The sequence below is a fragment of the Bactrocera latifrons genome, unplaced genomic scaffold, assembly GCF_001853355.1.
Source record: "Bactrocera latifrons isolate USDA-ARS-PBARC rearing strain unplaced genomic scaffold, ASM185335v1 scaffold_76, whole genome shotgun sequence".
Classification (NCBI taxonomy): domain Eukaryota; kingdom Metazoa; phylum Arthropoda; class Insecta; order Diptera; family Tephritidae; genus Bactrocera; species Bactrocera latifrons.
The window spans coordinates 1,287,957-1,310,291 of NW_017537445.1; the positions used below are offsets into that span (position 1 = coordinate 1,287,957).

General features: G+C 32.3%; 1 protein-coding gene across 5 annotated transcripts in view; it reads left to right on the forward strand.

Annotated features, from left to right (window-relative positions):
* Window positions 1-306: 306 nt before the first annotated feature.
* The window catches only part of LOC108976439, a 45,201-nt gene continuing 23,172 nt past the window's right edge, over window positions 307-22,335 (forward strand). Inside the window, exons 1-3 of one of the 5 annotated variants that reach the window (XM_018945540.1) lie at window positions 307-569; window positions 16,365-17,238; window positions 19,486-19,590. In XM_018945540.1, the coding sequence (XP_018801085.1) occupies window positions 16,575-17,238; window positions 19,486-19,590 (769 nt within the window). In that variant the 5' untranslated portion in view covers window positions 307-569; window positions 16,365-16,574. Of the gene's footprint in view, window positions 570-14,471; window positions 14,876-16,364; window positions 17,239-19,485; window positions 19,591-22,335 lie in introns of those variants that run through there. The other 4 variants (XM_018945541.1, XM_018945538.1, XM_018945539.1 and 1 more) reach the window with 4 other exon arrangements.

Here is a 22,335-nt window from a genome sequence, read left to right on the forward strand (position 1 = left end):
TTCGTTCGCTTTAGTCGCTCTTTTTCATAAGCCTTCAAAGCAAAGCGTTTTCACCTTTGTAAGTTAAACTTTATAGGGGTAGTTTCTTTAACCATTTCAGCATTTGTTTGTGCAGAATATGCAGCTATTAACCAACTACTGTTATGTTCATGTAGAAAAAGATACACACAGAAACGCATAAAGGTGTTCTCGATGCTTGCCAACGATTTCTTATGAGTTGCTGATTTTAGTTGTTCTTCAAGTAAACCGGTGTAAAGTTCATTGACGCGCTGACGCTGTGGCGAAGACGACAGCTGAGACGCAGACTGTTTGTCAATATAGTGTACACACATTCATATGTAAAAAAATAAAAAAAGGAATTTTATTACAATTTGTGCAAAAATTATTATAATACTGTTATGTTTGAAAGTGCGTGTGCCTGCAAATGTTTTTTTTTTGTTGTTATAACAAACAATGAACTATTGTGTGCAAAAAATATCTAGTGGAATATAAATGATAGAAAAGCTTGAAAGCTGTTTAAATTATGATTTAAAGAAAGAAGTATTAAAAGGGAATGTGAAAGTAATGGTGTAAGATTTATATATATAAATATACAGAATTATGTTATTAGAATTAAATAATATTTCTTTGATGCCAATAAAAGGTACATCTTTAGTGCTATGAAGTGCTTGTTTTTAAAGAAGGACAGATGATTGATTAATATCGATACTGTTTCCATTTCTTTGGCAAATTCTGCAAAAAGTGTCGGCTTTAAAGGCATACGTAGTATGACCGCCGAAAAAGAGATGATTTTTATCACTTTTCGTAACAAAAACTACTGCATCAACTGTTTTAAGGACATGGTTATGTATAATTGATGAATATACGCAACAAATTGTGAAAATAATAATTTTTAGTGAGTTAATCCCTATTTTAAAAGTTATCAAAGAAGTCATCCACTGTTACAGTATATGTATATGTTTTTTACCGTTTTTAAAAATAAACAAATTGTTAAACTGCAAGGTATTGTCTATAAATGACCCGCGGTCGGTAATAAAAACTGTAATTAAAAACTGGCAGATTTTGAGAAAATTTCGACTTTTGCTTCGTTTTCGACCCACCAAAATTACATTTTTCATACAATAAAAAAATTGGAGTGTCAATATATAGAATAAACGATGCAAAATAGGCTGAGATCTGAAATCAAAGTGATCGGTTTATTTGTGTTCGAGTTGTAACGATATTCAATTGGATTTTTTTAACGAGTTTTCACATTTGCTCGTTAACCCGACAAAATAACACAGTAAATATTGTCGCCCAACAAGGCCATCGTAGCTCATTTATGCCCATGAACCATTCACTTGAGATCATAAAAAGTAGTTTACCATAACGAAAACATTTAAACGTCAATTAATCACCAATTGACAGGAACATTTCTTTTATTATTTCATTGCCAAAAATACCAACTTTATTTGAATGCAAGGTACAAAATAGAGTACCTTTGTTGCAAATTTAACGAGTTTATCTACCTAAGTATCGATTATGTCAGAAACGTGCCTTAAAGCTGATGTGGGTGAAGTTTGTTGCTGAACTTGAGGTTTGGGAATATATTTTTTTTATCTATTATCGGATTATAAAATTTGGCGTTATAATTTTCCAAAGTTTTGTACAGAATATAAATGTCAAATAACATATAAGGGATTGTGAAAGATCTGAGGCCTGTCATAACTCTAAGTAGCCATTTTATATTATAGTAAGTTGCTTAATTATTTTAAAATAGTTCTTGAAATATCGTAAACAAATTTACCGTATAGTAACTACGAAAGTTTATCCAAAAATTATACATAATTTCGCTAAAATGCATTAAAAAGTGTTCTTATGTTATTTTATATGAAAAAGCTATTTCGAAAATTCACTGCTAAAACGTATGGAAAAACTATTCATAGAGAAACAAATAAACATTACATGCAAATATATGCATGTATGTGTGTATGTATATAAACATGTATGTATGTATGTAGTAAAGGAAATCATCACACAAATGGAAAACAGACATAACAATCAACACTCAAAAATTGCGAAAAAAATTGAAAGAAATATGCACGCACTTTACAGAACTTCGCGCTAACGAAATTAAAATTTATACAATTTCCATGCCTGCACTTCTTCACATGTACTTACATGAATACATATTATATGTAGTATCTTAATATGTGTTGTTAATAAATATTTGTCGATGATTGACATTTGAAATTTCATAAATCATGCATGGAAAGTGCTTTCCAAAGGCCTATACACTGGCAAGCACCGGCACTACACAGCTATTCAAACTGTGCGCTCGAACATTGTTTATTTACAAATGTCGTAGTTAGCCTGCAATAACGACCTTAACATATGTATGTATGTCGTAGACAAACAAGGCAAAAATAACGTAAAATAATAATAATAAAAACAAGTTATACGTATGAATCATGTGAAAGCGTTCGATCAATATATTCGCGGAAAACTAATTTAATATACAGCTGTACTATATGCAAAATGAATATATTCGTGGAGCTGACCTGCTTTCTTGACAAGCTACTATTGTGTAAACAAAGCTAATGTCACTTTCTTAAATTGGCAAAAAGCATTTTTGCAGTATATAATATATGATATTTGTATATATGTATAATATATTAATATACCTATAAGGTTATACTCACATATATCAAATTTCCTTTCATTGCTTGTACGCTTGCAAATATTTGTGTCCTACCCCAATTTGCCGGCACTGAAGACAAGCCGGCACAAATACTCTCTAAGTAGCGTCCCTGAGGAGTAGTACCTAGGCTTTGATGAAACGCAATTTAAATTGCTTTTTTGCACACAATTTTCGCATTAAATGTGGGTTCGCGCAGGAGCTTTTTTATGTGATATAACCTACATACATTTAGAATGAGATGCAAATCGTTCGCATACTAACATATGGGCTCTCTCTACACTACTACTCGGGTATCTCCCTCTGACATCATTCCATTGTGGCGACTAGTTGCTGACGTGCTTTAAGGATAACCACATTGTCCTAGTAAGGTTCGGCTTGGTATTTTAATGTCCTCGCTTGTACTTTTTGTGTGCAGAGTATGACATGCGAGTAATTGTTTGGCGCATGATGTCATCTTAAGTTACACAGCTTTCACTGCGTGCTTTACAACCATTGAATCTTTTATGGGTAATAGGAGTTTATAGCATATAATCTTTGATGTGGTTTGCATGTGGTTTAATAGGAAACTGGCACATTTACATAGTAAATACTATGAGTGGGCATGAAAAGGAATTTTATAATGATTGAGTACTGCACTAAAATCTTAGAAGAATTTCAACAAATGATCGCGTAAACTCTATACAAAGAACCAGCATTGGCTGACCCAAAAATTGTGAAAGCTATGAACCGAACAAGCAAGTGGCGTTAGTCAAATAGGTTGACACAATCTAATAAAGGGTGATCCATTTCGAGATTCCCTACTTTTTTAAAGAAAAAATAAATAAACTTAAAATTGTATGAGGAATGTTTATTATCATTCGAAAGAACTTTCTTTGACATTTATTATACTCTTGCAACCAATTGTTGCACAGTATTATAGTTTTGATCACCTAACCATTGTACGTATTACCTAAAACTAAGCGAGATAGATATAAGATTATATATATATAAATGATCAGGATGCGAAAAGTTGAGTTCTAGTCGATTGTCTGTTTGCCTGTGTGTCCGTGCAAGCTTTAACGGATATATCTTGGAGAACTTGGTATTGGATTTCTTAGTACAAAAAAAAAAAAGTCGAGTTCGTAGACGGGYTTAATCAGACAGCTGCCACGCCCACAAATATCCATTAACCCAAAACATATTAAGTGCCTTAAAAAAAGCTTTAAATTAAAATATGAAGCTGTAATTTGTACAGGGATTGCAGTAGCAAGAGAATCCTGTGGGCAATTTTTTTAAAAAAGAGAGCGTGGTCCCGCCATCTAACAAGTTTAATGTAAATATCTCCCACACCAACTAAGTAAACTACAAAAACCCAGTTTGCTCACACAAACCGTCCCGTCCCCCCATAACGATTCTGTTAAAAACTACTAAAAACGAGACAAATCAATAACTAAATACGCCAGAGAAATTTTATTATCGAGATTCTATGAGAGTTTAATGGGAGCCGGTGTGAAAATTGGACGATGTGCGTGGCACTGACCACGTTTTGGTGAAATCATATTTCTCGGGATCCGACCAACCGACTTCGACAAAATTTAGTACGTGTCGTCTTCTTACATTCTTATGTCACATTGTGAAAATGGACGAAATCGGACAACAACTAAGCCCCCTTCCCATATAGCACAATTTTAAATTCTAATTGATTCGTTCAGTTCCCAGCACACACTCAAGAAGTAACTAATACCAATTAAAATTTTGCATAAATAATGTCTTTAGTGTGTTCTACCTTATGACCAAAAATTGCTTAAATCCAATAAAAAATGTTCAAGCCACTAGGTACCGAATATTTAGACCCCGGTATCTATAGTTGATTTTTGATTGAAAATATTGGTCAATGTGTGATATACTATATAAATGAAATTAATAATATTTCTCTTATAATCGAACTAATACATCCATAGACCTCCATATACTTAATATAAAGATTTTCCAACTTCCGGGTGACTTTGTACCGCATATATTGGCCAATATGTAAGTTATCCCAATGAAAATAAGAGAGCGTGTTTTACTCATACCAGTGTATCTTTATGCCTAAAATAGATAAATTTCAACGAAATCTTGGCGTAGCCCCTATATACTAATATCAGGATGCAGGAACATCCGGCTGACTTCACTCTATATGATTGGTTTTACACCTTAAAGGGAAACGTTTTGATTCTTGAAAGAGTATAAAATGTTCGGTTGCACCAGAACTTAGCCCAACTGTTTTTGCTAATATAATAGTGATATTACAATATACAGGAGCGAATTTTATATAGCCGAATGTTTCAATAATACTAAATAGAGACAAAATTAAAAAAGTTACATTTTAATAAATCGATACCATAAATTCTATGTATTTATCTTCAAACCAGTGAATAGAATATCGCTAGACGTGGATAGATGCGTTATCCTGTTGGAAAATTTGTTCTTGTTGATGACAGTCTTCAAGAAATGAGATTAATTCTACTTCCATGTAGATTTCATTGTTAATTTTTGTTGGAACACAGCATATTCTGAATTTTCCATACTAAGGAAAGGTTGCCCAAATTTTTATACTTCCACCACCAAAGTTCTTGCTCAACCTTGTGTCCTTCTTTGCTTTCAATTCATGCCAAAAGTAACTAAATCCATTTCATATGCACTTTGTCAGTGTCGGAGCTTTTGAATGCTTTTTATAAACAACGTTTTGGGGTGTGTTTAAAACTTTCTGAAGAGGACGTTTTTAATTCCTTTTTCGACAGGTCTTTAAATTAACCTTTTTGGCTCTTTGTAACTTTTTGTTATCTCTAATTTTTTTCTTCTGGCCATAATTCTTGCCTACTTTAATAATTCCAGATCTGTGTATTTTTAAAGCAATTTGCACATTACTCAAGCCGTTTTCTTTGTGCGCCGTTATAACAGCTTTCTCTTCATTTGACAAGTAGGGTCCCTTCGGCATGACTTTAAGGGGTATAAAAAAACAATAACTTTGAGGATTCCAATAAATCCATGCAATCTCAGTTTTAAGATTTTTCCTAAAATATACAACTTAGCTTTTTAGTTCTCCATAAAATGACTTCTAACACCTTTTCGGCTTAACAAAATTGACAGATGATATATCTTTGATTAAATCAATTAATCTAACATAAATACTTGAGCTAATAACTTGTGAAACTCTATATCATTTGAAAATTAAGTTATCATAAATAATTTGTATATTATTAAACATTTTACAAATATTTTTATGTAGGAATAATGGCAATAAATCTTATCTAAAATACTGTGCCTTTTAACAGGTTGCGATGAAATGAAATTAACGAAATAATACAAACAGATGAATATTATACGTGTATGTATTTTGTATATCCCTTGTAGGCAATAAAATGTATTTTGACAGTTGTCTTAAATAAATCTAAACAATTAACATTTCTCCCACTACATTTCTCTCTTGTGTTATAAAGAAATTTAACTGAAATATTTTAATATCTATTTTTAGCATATTAAATACTATGGATAATAAGGAGTTTTTTTTCTTTCACGAATGAGTTAGTTTTTGTCTAAACGTGATCTGTATATTTCGAGAATCTACTATTAAATACACTTACTAATCTAACGTAATCTCACAACTTCCCTAAATATTAAATACGGATAAGACAATATTCCTATTGAAAACTATCCTGAAATTGTTTCCTCACAAAAAGATCTCGCTAGTAATTGTCCGTTGTCAGAGATTATAATAGTTAGTGCTAGTAAAGGCTTCACAAAAGATTACTGATTCACATTTTGTTGTATTTAACAGTACTTGCCTTATTATCCTTCAATTCCTCACTAAACTATTGTTTTCTGTGATTATAACACTATTTCTTTTAATATATTTCATCTTCTATTTCAAACTTTTTTACCTACAGGGTACGTAAGTACTCTTCTGTTCTCTATTAAATATTGCAACAACAACCTGTGTTTTTAACAGAAATAAATTTACGAACAAGAATGTATAAAAGTGTAAGAATCCCTCTTTAATAGATGACGTTGGGCGCGCAACATATGTTGATTCCTTTCGAGTTGCCTATAAATAGGCGACCTAAAGAATTCACTTTATGAGCTGCTGCATTCTATTATTAACTGCGGAGTATGAAGCCCCAAAGTATCACTGCATATACATATGTACTCATACRTATGTATGTATATACTTATGTTTCTAAGCTGTGTGTTTAACATTAATATAAATTATAAACAAATGAGAAAGTAAGGCATATAAATATATACATATATATACACAAATGTATATATGGATATACATAGAAGCCCATATATTTACCATCAGAAAGTCATAGAGGGTGGTGAGGTAGGCTCCAAAGAAAGTGTGTCAGAAATGTATGCTAGGAATGACATGAATGTCGGCGCATAGAACTGTCAATTAACAGATGAACGGACGATTAGTATGGCTGGATGAATATTTAAATACCTTGCTGATTGGTGTATTTAATCAACACACAGTGTGTGGCATGCGGTATTCCGTTGTGGGTTGGCTGGTGTAATAAAGTGGCAACAAATTAGGGGAATATATGTATATGGTATATAAAGTTGTACATATGACTCTTCGTGAGTGAATAGCAAATGCAAAACAATAAAACCACTTTTGGAAATCATCAATATCTCAAGCTTGTTTGTTAGTTTAGCATAGCTAGAATCGCCTCTTGTTGTGACCTGTTGCTATAGAGTATAATAGTTTTATTCACCTCATGGAGATAGGGTTATATATATATGTACATATATGAAGAAATGATCAGGATGGCGAGAAAATCTGTCTGTCCGTCTGTTCGTGCAAGCTGTAACTTGAATACAAATTGAGATATCTTTATGAAATTTTGTATACGGATCCATTAGCCAAAAAAAAAAAAAAAAAAAAAAAAAAAAAAAAAAAAAAAAAAAAAAAAAAAAAAAAAAAAAAAAAAAAAAAAAAAAAAAAATAAGTTATAAAGTGCCATAACTTAGCACTAAATTAAGATATGGAACTGTAATTTCGCACAGTTGCAAGGGACACTTTTAGGTTTTGAAAAAGTTGTCGTGGCGCCGCACTCTAATAAGTATTTTCTAAACCATTTAAGCTACAACAACCAAATTCACCTAGCATACATATTATATTAACCCTTAGTTACAGTGTGGAAATGGAATAAATCGGAAGATAACCTCGCTCACTTTGCATATAACGGTATTGTTAGAAGCTACTAAAAGCGCAATGAATTAGTAACTAAATACGCCAGAGACATTAAATTTTACACCCGAGATGACGTGACAGAGCTTTATTGGAACCGGTGTGAAAATTGAACGACAAACGTAGCGCCGCCCACTTTCCGGTGAAATCACATATCTCTGGGCCCGATATAACGATTTCGACTAAATTTAGTACGTGTCATTCTTTTCACCTTCTTATATCACGGTGTATAAAAGGGAGGACTACAATTACGACTGCTTCCCATATAACATACTTTTAAATTCCGTTTGATTTTTTATTTTCCAGTGCATGCATATATAAAATTCCTTTAAAGTATGCCCCATTAAGATCAAAAAACGCCCAAATCCAAACACAACTGTTCACCCCCTAGGTACCGAGTGTTTGAATCCCAGTGTCTATAGCTGACTTTTGACCGCAAATATCGGTCAATATATGGGATATACAATTGAAATTCAGAAATGATCTATTCCTGACAATAGTAACTCTGTGTAAGGAAAATTGGTTGAATCGGGCAATATTTGCTTGGCTTATCGACCAATATTTGAGTTATCTCAATAAAATGAGAAAGAGTTTTACTCATAACAGTAGTATGTATTTGTGTCTTAAATGTATAAAATTGGGCGAAAACTTGACCAATATCAGGATTTTCGAACATCCGGATGACTTTACTCCAAGTGATTGTTGATAGTTATAGAAAAATCGGGTCGATACTTCCCCAACTCCCATATACTATATATAATGATTTTCGTTCACCGAGACTCAAAAAATCTAGGAAAGCTAAAAAGTTTGAAAATATAGGAAAGCCTGAGATTCAACTTCATTCTTTAGAATATACATATATTTGACGCATTTTTCAATAAACCAAGTTGCAGGTACTCTCATACAGTATCCCACAGGTAAAACACTTTTGATATAATATGAGAAAAAATGCATGAAATGCAAAATAACGTATCATCAAAAAATGCGAAATTGAGTGTCTTATTGATTACGCTTCACTACTTCAAATTACATTCATAATACTACATATGTTCAACATTTTCAAGTTCTGCTTTTTTTTTGGTTTTAACCAATATTAAAATTTTGTTTCACTCATGTTACATACATAAAATTTATTTTGTGTTTCATTCATACCACTGTAAATTTCCGAAAATGTTGTTACGTTATTTTGCATTTCAGGTGACTATATGTAACATCGAACTTGAGTGTTTGTTCGGGTTGAAGCTAATATTTTAACGTGTTTCTTTCGAAATTACAATTTTTGAATCGGACGATGCTATCATTCGGATACTATCGCGCGTATTCATTAAAATTGCAAAAAAAAGAAAAAGAACCTCCAAATAATACAATTCAATTCATGGAACACCCTTGCTCTATCCTTTTGACCAGTGCTGGCCGATTCTGAGCAATTGTTCTTTTTACATCCGGCCTTATTTAAATGGTTCGAAATGATTTTTAGTATAAAGCTTAAACACGACTATTGACCATCCAGACATCCAAATATCCGGAACGGAAATGACGAAACCTGATTTGCTCGTAATTGCCAGTATCGGTATCAGGATCTAAACACTATTTACATTTTCAGCTTTCTGCCTTGCGGTTTCGTCTTTATCGAAGGAAAATTTTAAAATGTGGTGTATTTTTTTGTAACTGGTGTCCATCTTTGGCGCCTTCCTTTTTGAGGGCTCTACATTGACTTAACTTCTTAAAATAAGCTTTTAATTAAGTTATAACCGAAAGATTATGCCATTTTGCCCTGTTATTCTTAAATTAAAAATAAACAGTCGCACTTCCTGAATTTTTCTTTATTATTATTTTATCTATGTACATCTGCTTCTGTTTTGGGCAAATAAGGAAAAATCATGCATTAATGTGTCTTATAAATTTGATAAGCACTGTATCTACTATACCTACATACATATGTACTTATCATTCATATGTGTATGTACCTTTAGGACAGGCGAATGTATAAATAACTATGTTTATATTAATATAAAGATAAGATAAAATGTAAAAAAAAAAAAATGTGCGAATAAATCTCACTTCTGAATTTTTGCGGAAACGTAAATATTTATTTCCATAAACATAAGGGCATTTGGCATTGCTCATTTGTAATATTCATATTGGCAAAATAAATACTGTACATAAATTTCGGCAAAATGCAGCATTTCTGCTTTAACCGTAACTCGTAACATTTTACAAAAAATGTCGAATCATTGAACTTAAGCATGCTTACATTACTGGGTTGCAACACCCCATCACTGTTTATAATGACTTCTTGATTTTTCCACCAATTGCAGAATCAACAAATAACTATAAATTGTTGACATATGGACATCGCTATATCAAAAGGAATTTTAAAATATTTATTTAAGAATTATAAACACAAATTTCGGCACGCCTTTTTTAAAATATTAACGTTGTCATAAATGCGGTTTCCGCGAAATTCTGTGATAAATAATCAATCACCGATAAAGTGTGTGGATAAAGTAATATTTTCTTAAGAAAAACACCAGAAGGATGTGCAGCAGAGTAAGCCCAAAAACAAATGTTTTTTGCGTGGTACTCTGAAAAATATGCTGATAGACACCTTTAAGAAAGTCTCTCCAGTGTACTTACAGTTTTCTATTTACTTCTTATCACCAAGTAGAACAAGTAAGTAAGGATAAGTTCACTTGCAAAAATCAAAGCAAATGAAATACCTTAAGGTGTAAAACGTCAATCAGAGTATCGAAATAAAAGCAATTTTATAAATACACATACTATAAATAACTCATACATGGACAGATACATAAGGCTTCTTAGAAACACGAAAATCCCTATATAATATACATATATGTATGTAGTATATGGGAGTTGAGATAGTATCGACCGGATTTTATCTATACTATTATTATGCCGCATACCAAACTAATTTTCCCTGGGATTCATTGAGGTACTTCACATATAATTACCAATATATATGGAGTGAAGTCAGCCGGATGTTGGAAAATACTGATGTTAGTTTAATTAGGGCTAGGTCAAGTTTTCGCTCAATTTTATCTATTTTTGGCACACTGTTATGAGTAAAACATGCTCTTTCATTTTATTGAGATAACCCACACTTTTGACCTATATATGAGGTATAAAGACACCGGGAAGTTCGAAAATTTTTATATTAGGTTTATGTGGGCTTAGGGAAATATTGAAATAAGGGAAGGACGATCCCTTAATTTCACTTCTATATATATCACACATTGACCGACATTTTCGATCAAAAGTCAACTATACATAGATACCGGGGTCTAAATATCGGATCCTAGGGGCTTGAACATTTTTATGAAATTTAAACAATTTTTGGTAATAAGGTGGCACACACTAAAGCCATTATTCGGCCAAAGTCCCGTTATACTAATTGCTTCTTGATTTGTGTACTGGAAACTGAACGAATCCAGTGGAATTTAAAATTGTGCTATATGGGAAGTGGGCGTGGTTGTTGTCCGATTTCGTCCATTTTCACAATGTAACCTTAGAAGGTAAGAAGAATGCCACTACTAAATTTTGTCGAAATCGGTTTGTCGGATCTCGAGATATGCGATTTCATTAAAAAAAGGGCGGTGACACGCCCATCGTCTGATTTTCACAGCGGCTCTCATAAGGCTCTCTCATAGCATTTTGGTGGTAGAATTTAATGTCGCTGGCGTATTTAGTTATTGATTAATCGCGCTTATGTTAGTTTTAACAGTACCGTTATATGGTAAGCGGAGTTATCCTCCGATTTCACACTCTCGGTAGAAGTTCTTATAAGATTTGTACTCAGCAAATTTGGTTGTTGCAACTTAAGTGGTGTAGGAGATATCTAAATTAAGCTTGTTAGAGGGCGGGCCACAAGTGCCCAAACAAAACTATAATACTCTGCAGCAACTGGTTGCAAGATTATAAAAATTCACATCTCGCTTTTAAGAAAAAATATTTCCTTTTAAAAAATCTGAAATGAAATGCTTTACAAAAAATTTTCGTAAACCTAACCGTTTAAAAAATATTAACGATGGAAGTTTGAGTCTTTTTTCCACCATAATGTCCTTGATTACTATACCAAATATTACCGTGATCTGTCAACCAGTTTGTCTACAGCAGCCGCTTATGTTGGTTTTGCATTTTATTTACAATTTCCGGGAACTCATTTGTCACATTTTTTTTTTGTAACAAAAACTTTAAAATAAAATGCCTCGATCACGGCAAAAAAAATAGTTCACATAACTTCGGTTACATGTTATCCAAGCCAATGGACCGGATGATACAACTATATTCAATAGTTCGAAACCGAAGTTTTCTGAGTAAACTGACATTAGCAGAAAGGCATTACTCTTGCATCTAGTATAAGCGAATAGCAAGAGTAATTCCTATATACGAGTAATTCTGTTTATTAAATGATTAGATTATTATCTTTATAATCTCGCAACATGTTGATACTGAGTTTAATAGTTTTATTCAGATAACGGTTGTGTCGCTAATGTATTTTCGACCAGATGAAACGTAATATTCCAAATTTTCGAGAGTGAGTTTTTTTGAAAAACTATTTTCGTTCTTCTATATGACGGAATCTTTTAGGCGCAGATACTTATGCATAGGTCTCTATGTAAGTTACGTTTCTCCCGATAAATAAGAAACCACTCATATCATAATTTTGGTTCCGGTCAAAATTAACTCTTTCTACTTTCAATTCCTATATTTATATATAATATAAACCATATATACAGTATATTTTTTTTGCATAGATAAAAACAACACACTTATTTGCAATAAGCCAATTACTCTACAAAAAGTAAGAAATGCACTCTTATCTAAATTCATACGCGCTCATTACGCATTCGCTCCATAGTTGCCAACTTGGTAATTTATGCCTTTCAACTTTTTAAAACCTGAAACATGTTAGCTTCTGGTGACTTATTTTTTCGCGTTACAGGTTTTTTAATAGATGGGGATATATTGAGGTACTCTTACATAAGAAATGTTACAATTATGAAAAATGTTCCAATACTGGCTATCAGACAAAAAGCAACATTGTATCATCGGTAATATTTTTCCATAGATGGATAGTATTTATAAATGTTTTTTAACAAAACCCCCATCTATTTCAACATATTGTATGAAAACAAGATATGGCTTACTTCATCAAATGATAATTATACGGATTCTTGAAACTTTGGCGAGTTGTTAATAATTATAATATACTTACATTATTACCTTAATTCATTGGGTTCCAAACTGCCAACTGTTTATAGAAAAAACACGTTCAACATCATTTATTTTCTTTTGATATCACAAAGAAATTATTTTTTTATAAATATATACTACAATGCTGGCACCTAGGCAATGTAGTTTAATTCAGTGCAAAATATTTAGTGTTTTTGTGTAATAAAACGCTTTTCCAAGTTCTGGAGCTTTTTGTAATTCAAAATATGGCAGCACTAACACACACTCTCTTTCATATTGCCTGAGAAGAATAGCGCACAGTGGTTCGGAGTGCAATTCATACGGAATTTGAACAAATTATTAATATTTTCTCTTCTTATCAAATAAGACAAGTTATATTTTCAATAGATAAAGGACAAAAATATATTTTTAAAGGGATAGTTAAAAATATAAAAAATGCAGTCACAATTTAGGCTATAAAGCCAAACGAAAATAAAATAGCTAACACATGGTTAAAAGTACCATTTTTGATTTAAGCTGTGCTCACTTACCAAAAAACTAACTTGTTAAAGCAACAACGAGGTTAAACGAATGAATTCAAAACAGAAGAGTGTTTCGATACTTTATTGAAATGGTAAAAACTTTTACAATTTTATATGGTTGATTGGTTAAAAAGAGGAGGTGTCTAGGGGACCGCCTTGCCTAAGGTGACCACACTTAAACTATTTGCTCTCAGTCCATTATGCTCCTAAGTTGTAGCTAATTAAGCTCTGCAATTGTTGTTTTCAACAACTCTTTTTATTTTATAACATATCCTGTGATGATCACTAAAATGCTGTTTAATGCCCACTTGACTAAAAAGGAAGCTCTTTAGTTTGATCACCATCAACACTACTCCAAAGTGCTACATGTGTTGTTGGTGTCCCAAGATCTGATGTGTTTCTCTAGAATACATTTAAATTTTTTATACTTTCGATTATTTCTATTTATTTGCTTTTTTTTTTGGTTCGCTAATCTCAAAAGTCAACGATTTAAAGTCAATTTTATGATAAGATATTAATTCTTGTAAATCATAGTTATTTAATTTTTAACAGACTTATATAGTTTTGCTAATTTAATCAACTTTAATACTTTAAAGTGATGCTAAACAAGTAGTTTTAATACATTGTCTATAAATTATATATCTACATTAGATGGTGGGGCAAATAAGTTAAATTTCCCCTGATTAAAATTAAATTAGTATTTGTGAGAGTGAATAACCTAAAAATTAATTTAACAATATATTTGAAATTTTTTTAAATTCATTTCTTTACCACTGTGCGTTTCGTTTAACGCACTCGCCGATAGCAAGCTAAAATGTACGCTAGAGCGAACAGTGTTACAGTGGCAGTCAAAAGCGTCACACGGATATGGTTTTCTGTGTACTGAACGTGAGTGGGTGGTAAGAAACCGCTAATTTTCGTTGACGTATTCATCGCGCGATTGAAACGTGACTTTTGAATGTTCTAAACTATTAGATATACATACATATTTCCACATATATTTGCGTGTTTATAAACTCATAAGTGCATTTGTGTGTGAAATTCATTCACGTTTTACGCGAAAATAAAAAGAATTATAAAAAGATACAGTGTGCTGAACACTTTATTATGTTTATTGACCGAACTGTGGGAGATGTGCGTGTGCGTGGGATTCCATCGAAAAAGTGTTAATAAATCAGCCACTGATTAAAAACATACACTGTGCAATGAATTTCTTTTCGAAATTCCAGCAAATTTAAAAGAAATGTGGGTGATGGTTGTAAATACGAGGATTTAATATTTTTACTGATGGAAATACAAAAACTTAAACAAATAAAATGTTGTAAGCATTACTAAAAATTATTGTACATTAAGAAAAACGTTACATGTTTGTCACGTTTTCTAGTCAGTTTCATCAGTCGTTGTATCAACAATTTTTTTCATAGTTTTCACATAAAATTAAAAGATGTCACAATATTTCAATATATGAATTTTTGTGAAATCTTCCCTTTAATGAATAGCAAGAAACTTATAATAGATCAAGTCTTGCTTATATTAAATTTCGAAAGCTGGTCAATCGAGTGATTGCGACGTTACAAATACAAAGAAAGAATTAATGAAACTACTACCACACCCTCTTGTATCAGTAAAGCATGTCCGGTCAAGGAAAAATCTGCCAGGCCTCTGATTTCTTTTTCAGTTTTTCTAGATTCAGCTAGAATTCACCTTTTAAACACGCTGGCTCGATTAGCTGATCCAAAAAAACTGCGAGCGCCATAGTTAAGACGAAAATACAAGATGGAATAATCGTCGCCATCTTCCAAACTACTTTAAAAATTGCCACTTGGCAAAAGATTATAACTAATTGTTCAATGTCCATTCTAAGGAAATTCAATAATACATCTTTTGCGGAAAAGTGGTTTACAGATTACAAAATTTTAGAAAATCTTTCAAAGAGTGGATTTTTTTTTGTCACTTAGTAAGATTTGATGCATTATTTACTGTTTACATAAAAATATCTAAATAAAAAATTTGCAAGGAAAATGCTAATACTAATTATAGAAATATATCATATCAACATATAGAGTCTAATGAGTACAAGTTACCCCTTATTTAACACTGCTGCAGTTTGGATAAGGAAACCCATTTTTTCTATTATTCCATATGAATGTTTTAAGCACCCTAAAGTGTATTTTTAACAAAAAAATTTTTGAAAATCTCAGACTATTAAACAATAGTTGAAATAGATTTTAATGTGACGGACATGCCCAATTCATCCATATATGAAATCAAACTCCATAATAAACAAAAATTAAGTAAATAATGTAAAAGCTCTGTTAAAAATTATCAATAAAAGCCGATCAATAAACACTTAAAATATACTTTTACAAATATGTTTATGTGAATTCTTCCAATGCTTGGAATAGCGCTCGTGTAGAAAACAAGTGATGTGTGAAAAGAATTCGAAATAATTCAAATGCAAAGCAGCGGTGCATTTTGTTGTTGTTAAATTTTTCTAATGCTAATTAACATTTACTAAGTGTCATGTTTCAACGCTGTACGGCTGCAGTGCAAGTGATAATGCGGCTTGAACAATGGCGCGAGCAAACCAAAAACAAAATTGAAAAAAAAAATAATAAAAACAATAACAACACAGCTTATAAAAAAACAACTAGCTATATACAAATAAGTGCACATTACAACAACAATAATAATTTCAACAACATTTGTTTTTCCGCTTCACTTTCATTTATAGATTTTAGATGCGTTTCCAAGTAATACGAGTATTATCGCCAGCATTCTGTGCACTTAAGTGTCATATTATGTAAACAATGTGTGATTATAAAATATAAAAAAATAATTGATTTCAACGAAAAGTTTGTTAAACAAAAGAGTTGCACTACAATTACTGCTAAGTGTTTGCGCGTCAGTGTATTAGTGTGGCTACGTAGAACGCACATGCAAAATGCAACAACAACTACAAAATTCATCTTTGCCCAAACGTTGTTGTAACAGTCAAAATGCTTGTTCAAAGCGTTTGAATGGAGACAAATACAGTTCCTCATGCAACGAAAGTACGCAAAATAGCACAACAATACCAGCAACTAATCTTCCACCATTCAAACAATTCCAAAATTTGCTACAACGCTGCTATTCGGTATTATTACTAAAGAACAAAACGACTTTTAGCCGTATTTCTAATCATCTTTGCTCGCGATCTAGTCAGCTGCGACCGCAGTACTTCGCGCTTCCGTCTGCGGCGGGTTATCAACTAAGTTCAACGGCAGTTATTAGGAATAAAACTACAATAACAACAAAGCGCAGTGTTATCGCAAATTGTAGTATTTTCAGCAGTTGGACGCAACAACTATATACAAACAATAAAAGTGCACGTCAACTGACACGTTGCCCATCATTGATCCTACTTACTCTACTGCTAGTGTGGTTTTCGCATTTAGTTGACAGCTCCTTTGCGGCACCACAATCCTGTGTACACTGTGATATAAGTAACTTTAAAGAGAGAGCGCCTAATATGCAAGCGGCATATGAGGAATATCATTTCGAACATCAGGTGACGCGTTTGGATGCAATAACGGCGTTGAAGACGTTTAATGTCAGCGATTATGGTGGTACGTATCCAGGAAAATGTGTAGATTGTCTTTTATATTTCGGGATTAGAAAACAAAAACAAATATTAATGCTTGAAAGTCGCTTTATTGTTTTTCAAAATATTCTCGAATACAATCTAAACACTTTTAAATGGGTTTGATCCCAGTCGCGAAGCACTTTTGCCACTCTGATTTAGGCATCAATCGTCTCTTCAAGGGTCGAAAAAGGTTAACCTCTTAATTTGTATTTTACGTACGAGATGGTGAATTACTCATCAAATCGATGTTCTGAGTGCTCAAACTGCAGTTGTTTCAGTTCATGATCCAGTGAGAGATCGCAAATGGTTGCGAATTTATAGTTCTATTGATATGGTTGCGACATGTGCAGTTTTTCAAAAACAACAGGCAACCATTTGATTGGAAGAGATTCGTGCTTAAACAACGTTTGTTTGATTCGACTCATTCCGAAATACCTATAACTCGACTGCTGTTTACTTTGGCGCTCAGACCCATAAATCCACGATTCACCACATGTCACGATATCATAAAAGTGTTTTGAAGTATCGTTTTTATAACGTTTCTCTCGACCAATAAACACGTGCCTGTTTTTAAGCGATTGAGAAGTTGTGTGGGACCTAACATGAGCACATTTATTTACAGTCAAATATTCTGCACATAGGTGTAAAAAATAATTACATATGTGAAAATGTTCACGATAAATAACTTGCCAAGTTTCACCTTATTCTAAAAAATTCGCAAAAGAGCGCGAAGTTGACAAAGTCGTTTTTATATTTCCTTACTTTTTTTATAGTTTTCACATATGATAGAGGTAAGATTGCGTCATGCTACGTGAAAAACCACACAACTTGTTTTACTTTCTTTGTACTTCCGTTCTTTTTAGTTACGACATCACGAACTAATACCTTTCCTGTGAAACTCAGGCTTAAAGTGTATTGAAACAAAACAGTCATAATGTTTATTTCCATAATTATACACTGAACAAAGTATACTCAGTTCGCTACGATCAGCTTGGTTAGCTGTGTTACCCTATCTGTCTGTCTATATTAGATCTGGGCGATCACAATCAAGTTCTTCAAATAAAAACTTTTTTATTTGACAAGATATCTTCACAAAATTTCGAATGAATTATTATTTGAAGCATTACTACCATATCTAAATATACAAGGTGCGTTCCAAAGTAAACAGGATTAAAAAATAACACTTTATTCAAAATAGTCCCCTTCTGTTTCAATACAGCTTTTTGCACGGTCCAAAAGCATTTCGAACGAGTGTTTTAGCTCGTTGGCCGTTATGGCCGCCGGTATGCCTGTGCAAGCCTTTTGAATGGCCTCTACGTCTGCATAACGCTTTCCTTTCATGGGCAAATGCATTTTTCCGAAAAGCAATAAGTCGCAGTGTGCTATATCAGGTAAATACGGGGAGTGGTTAATGGTTAAAATGTGAGTTTTGGTCAAATAATCGGTCACAAGCGTCGATCGAATGTTGGATTCTGAGCAATTTTTGGTTGTCAGTCAATTTGTGCGGAACAAACCGTGCACACACCTTTCGTAAGCCCAAATGTTCGGTCAAAGTGCGATAAATCGATGTTTTGGAGTTGTTCAATTCCATTTCCATGAATTTCAATGATGTTTTCGCCTAATTTTCCATGAGCACAGTTTCGATGGAATTTCCGGTGATCACGAATTTTGATTGATCATGTGTGGGTTGATCGTCATTTATGTCCTCACGACCACTTTGAAAACCTTGAAACCACTCGTGCACTCTACTACGGGATAGGTACTCATCGCCATAAACATGTTTCATCAATTTAAACGTTTCGGTAAAAATTTTACCAATCTTAAATCAAATTTAATGTTCGCTCTTTGTTCGAAGCTCATTTTCGCACCGATTACACAAACGTACTGACATTTAAAACGCTGGACAATTGATAAAGATAGCAGATTCTAACGCACCAGTCGACATATAGATGGCGCCACCAGGGGCTTCTAGATTCAAAAAGTCCTGTTTACTTTGCAACGCGCCTTGTATGTTTATTTAGTATATATGTAGCTACAAGACGGTCGATCAAAATCAAGTTCTTGCAAGGATTTTTTTTTTGTGAAGGGTTTAAGTTTCGATGCTACCAATTTTTACGCTTTTCTTGTTCCTGATAATTAGTTGCCTCTTAGAGTTAAAAGATATCTACACAAATAATTCGTTATGAATTAAGACTTTTTTATAATCTTCCTCTCTCTTACTCCATTGCAGAACCCTCCGGTTGCGCTATCAACTGCTCAGATAAGGTCATGAAATATTGTTTAGGACAACAATTTATCAACGATCACTGTTGGTGTGAATTGGGACACACGGAGGGTGAGTAATATAATTTTAATTGTACTTACTTAATTGCAAACCTATTAGAAAATTATCTATGAATTCATACTTATCAACGAGGGTGTGATTTACTTTCAATATGAATAACCTTGATTTTTGCATTTGAATCATCAAATATAGTTAGTTATTTATTAATAGAGGTAGTAATTTTTTGCTAGTTATCTATTTGTAGGTGTTTGTATATTATTATATATTTTTTATAAATGTGGAATAAAATTTTCAAAAATTAAATTAAAGCTTATACCTCACACAAATTAATAATTATTTGCTTGATGCTTCAAGTTTTGTCGAATAAACGTGAAATACTATAATATTTGTAATAATATCAGACATAATTTTTATAGCGAAACAGGTGTACACTAATTATTATTATTTACTTGGCATAAAACACCTTAAAAAATCCAAAAATGTACTGTAGCGTCACCTTGAGTACGTTTTTGAAAAACACAAGCATTCGCATAGTATTATTCAATCCGAAAAATAATAGTTTATCCTAGGTTAGGTTAGGTTAATCTGGTAGACCAACAATCCACGCATAGACCAGTTTGGTCCTAGTTTACCGTAACTTGCCATAAAATGATTTCAACGAATTTCACCACAGTTTTACTGAATGTGTGATCATCATACGTACAAAAACTAGATCTATTAGGAGCATTTTGGAATTTTATTATTTAGAATCTTGTTGCATTGTGTAATTTCATACCTTTATTTTATTTACTTTTATAATTTTATTCCCATATCAATTGTCACCTCATATTTAGTTCACACAATTAACATAATACTTGCCTGTCAATTTGTATACGATTTGACAGGGTTTTTATATATGGCTAATTTCCAACGATTACCCGGTTGTAAGCGGCAGTGGAACTCTTGCGTAGAATAATACTTGTACATTAAGGTAGCACGATTTCTATTAGGAGTCCATAACCTATCATTTAATATAGTAATTGTTTATTGATTAGGCAAAAAACTGCAAGGCAAAAAAACTATAATACAAATTAATCGTACATCTACAACTGCAGTACTCATATAATGTCGAAGACCAAACAAAATTTTTAAAATTATTTTTCAACTCTTACCCCCTCAAATGTTAGTAATTGACAAACAAAAAATCCTCCCCCAAGCCAAGCGCTGTAGCAAGGGGTCGCTATTGTTTTTTAGGTTCCCATACATTTAACCCCATACATTTAACATAGGAATGTTTGTTTTTTCATTTAAACTAAAATTTCACCAGCTAATTTTCGTTTCTCAAAAATTACCATCACATATTCAGAAAGGTCACTTTTCATATTTTAAAAATTTCTCCGACTAAGTTTGATTATCTCGATTAGACGATTAAACATAGTGATTTGAAATTTGGAATTTTTTCAATAAAAATAAAAAAAGTTTCTGCGAATAATAATTTTGTCGGGTTAATTTTTAAAGTTTGAAAATCCAATCTTATGAATATGTGATGGTTATTTTTGAGAAATGAAAATTATTTGGTGAAATTTTAGTTTAAACGACAAAAATAAAATTCCTATGTGAAATGTATGGGAAATTAAAACAAGCGACCCCTTAGAGTTAAGCTACAGCGCCTGGCTTGAGGGAGGATTTTTTGTTTGTCAATCACTAACATTTGAAATCAAATTTTTTTTGAAGCACCCTAATATACATATGTATGTATTTGTGGCTAATACAGATATTTATCGTTAACCGAAATGCTAAATCAAATTAACATTAATTTACACGTCAATTGTTAATTATAAATATGAGAACAAAATCACATTAAAAGTGGTTTAAATGGGCATTGAAGTGGAAATATTATTTATAACATATCTATGTGTATATTTACATATCATAAATGAATAAAAATGTAAACTAATTAATATATATTATATATAAATTGACACTAAAAATTATTGTGGCAGGTGCTTTTTACGTGTACTGTGATCACTATCCGAGTTTTAGCAAATCTTAGCAACTTTATATTTACTTAATATACTTCAAACATGGGCATATTTCTTTTACTAAACTTTTTCCATTATCCACCCTAGCTTTAAGCTATAAAATTCCATTTTATGATACAATATATTTTTTAAGATATACTAACAGAGCAGTTAAAATAGTTAACTTAACTTTATGTCAATGTCAATGATGTTTTCAAAAAGTAAGTTTTTTTTTTAATTTTGCGTGTTCATCAAAAACTGTTTGGAAAATTATGAGATCATCACTAGAGAATTTTCTGGTGTTATAGATATCTCAATTATTACGATCCGTCCAATTTTCAGCTATTTTAAGTTTGAGGGAGCTCAGTACTCATTTGAATCAAAAGAACTGTCTGCGAACCATTACTCAGTAATGAATGAAGCTTGATGCAAATTTGTTTAAAATGGTTATAAATGTTTGTAATTACATATAAGTATTCATTTTATGGCGACTAAAACTCCAGCATTCCTATAAGGTATAAATTACTTCTCTCTTGAACTGTTTTCTGTTGCCTAAACTGCAGAGGCAATGCCATGAATGAACGCATACGGTATTTGCTAACCTTTGAAGAAACAAAAAGTGCATTCCGGATTGAATTCAAGTCTATACTTCTCTCTATTAAGTGCCTTACATATAGTTTCTTGTACATAAAAAATGTTATTGTATTTGTATACGCTTAATTTAAACATAAATAAACATGCTTTTATATTTAGTATTCGACGCAGTACCCGCCGGAGGAAGCAGATGAAGAGGAAG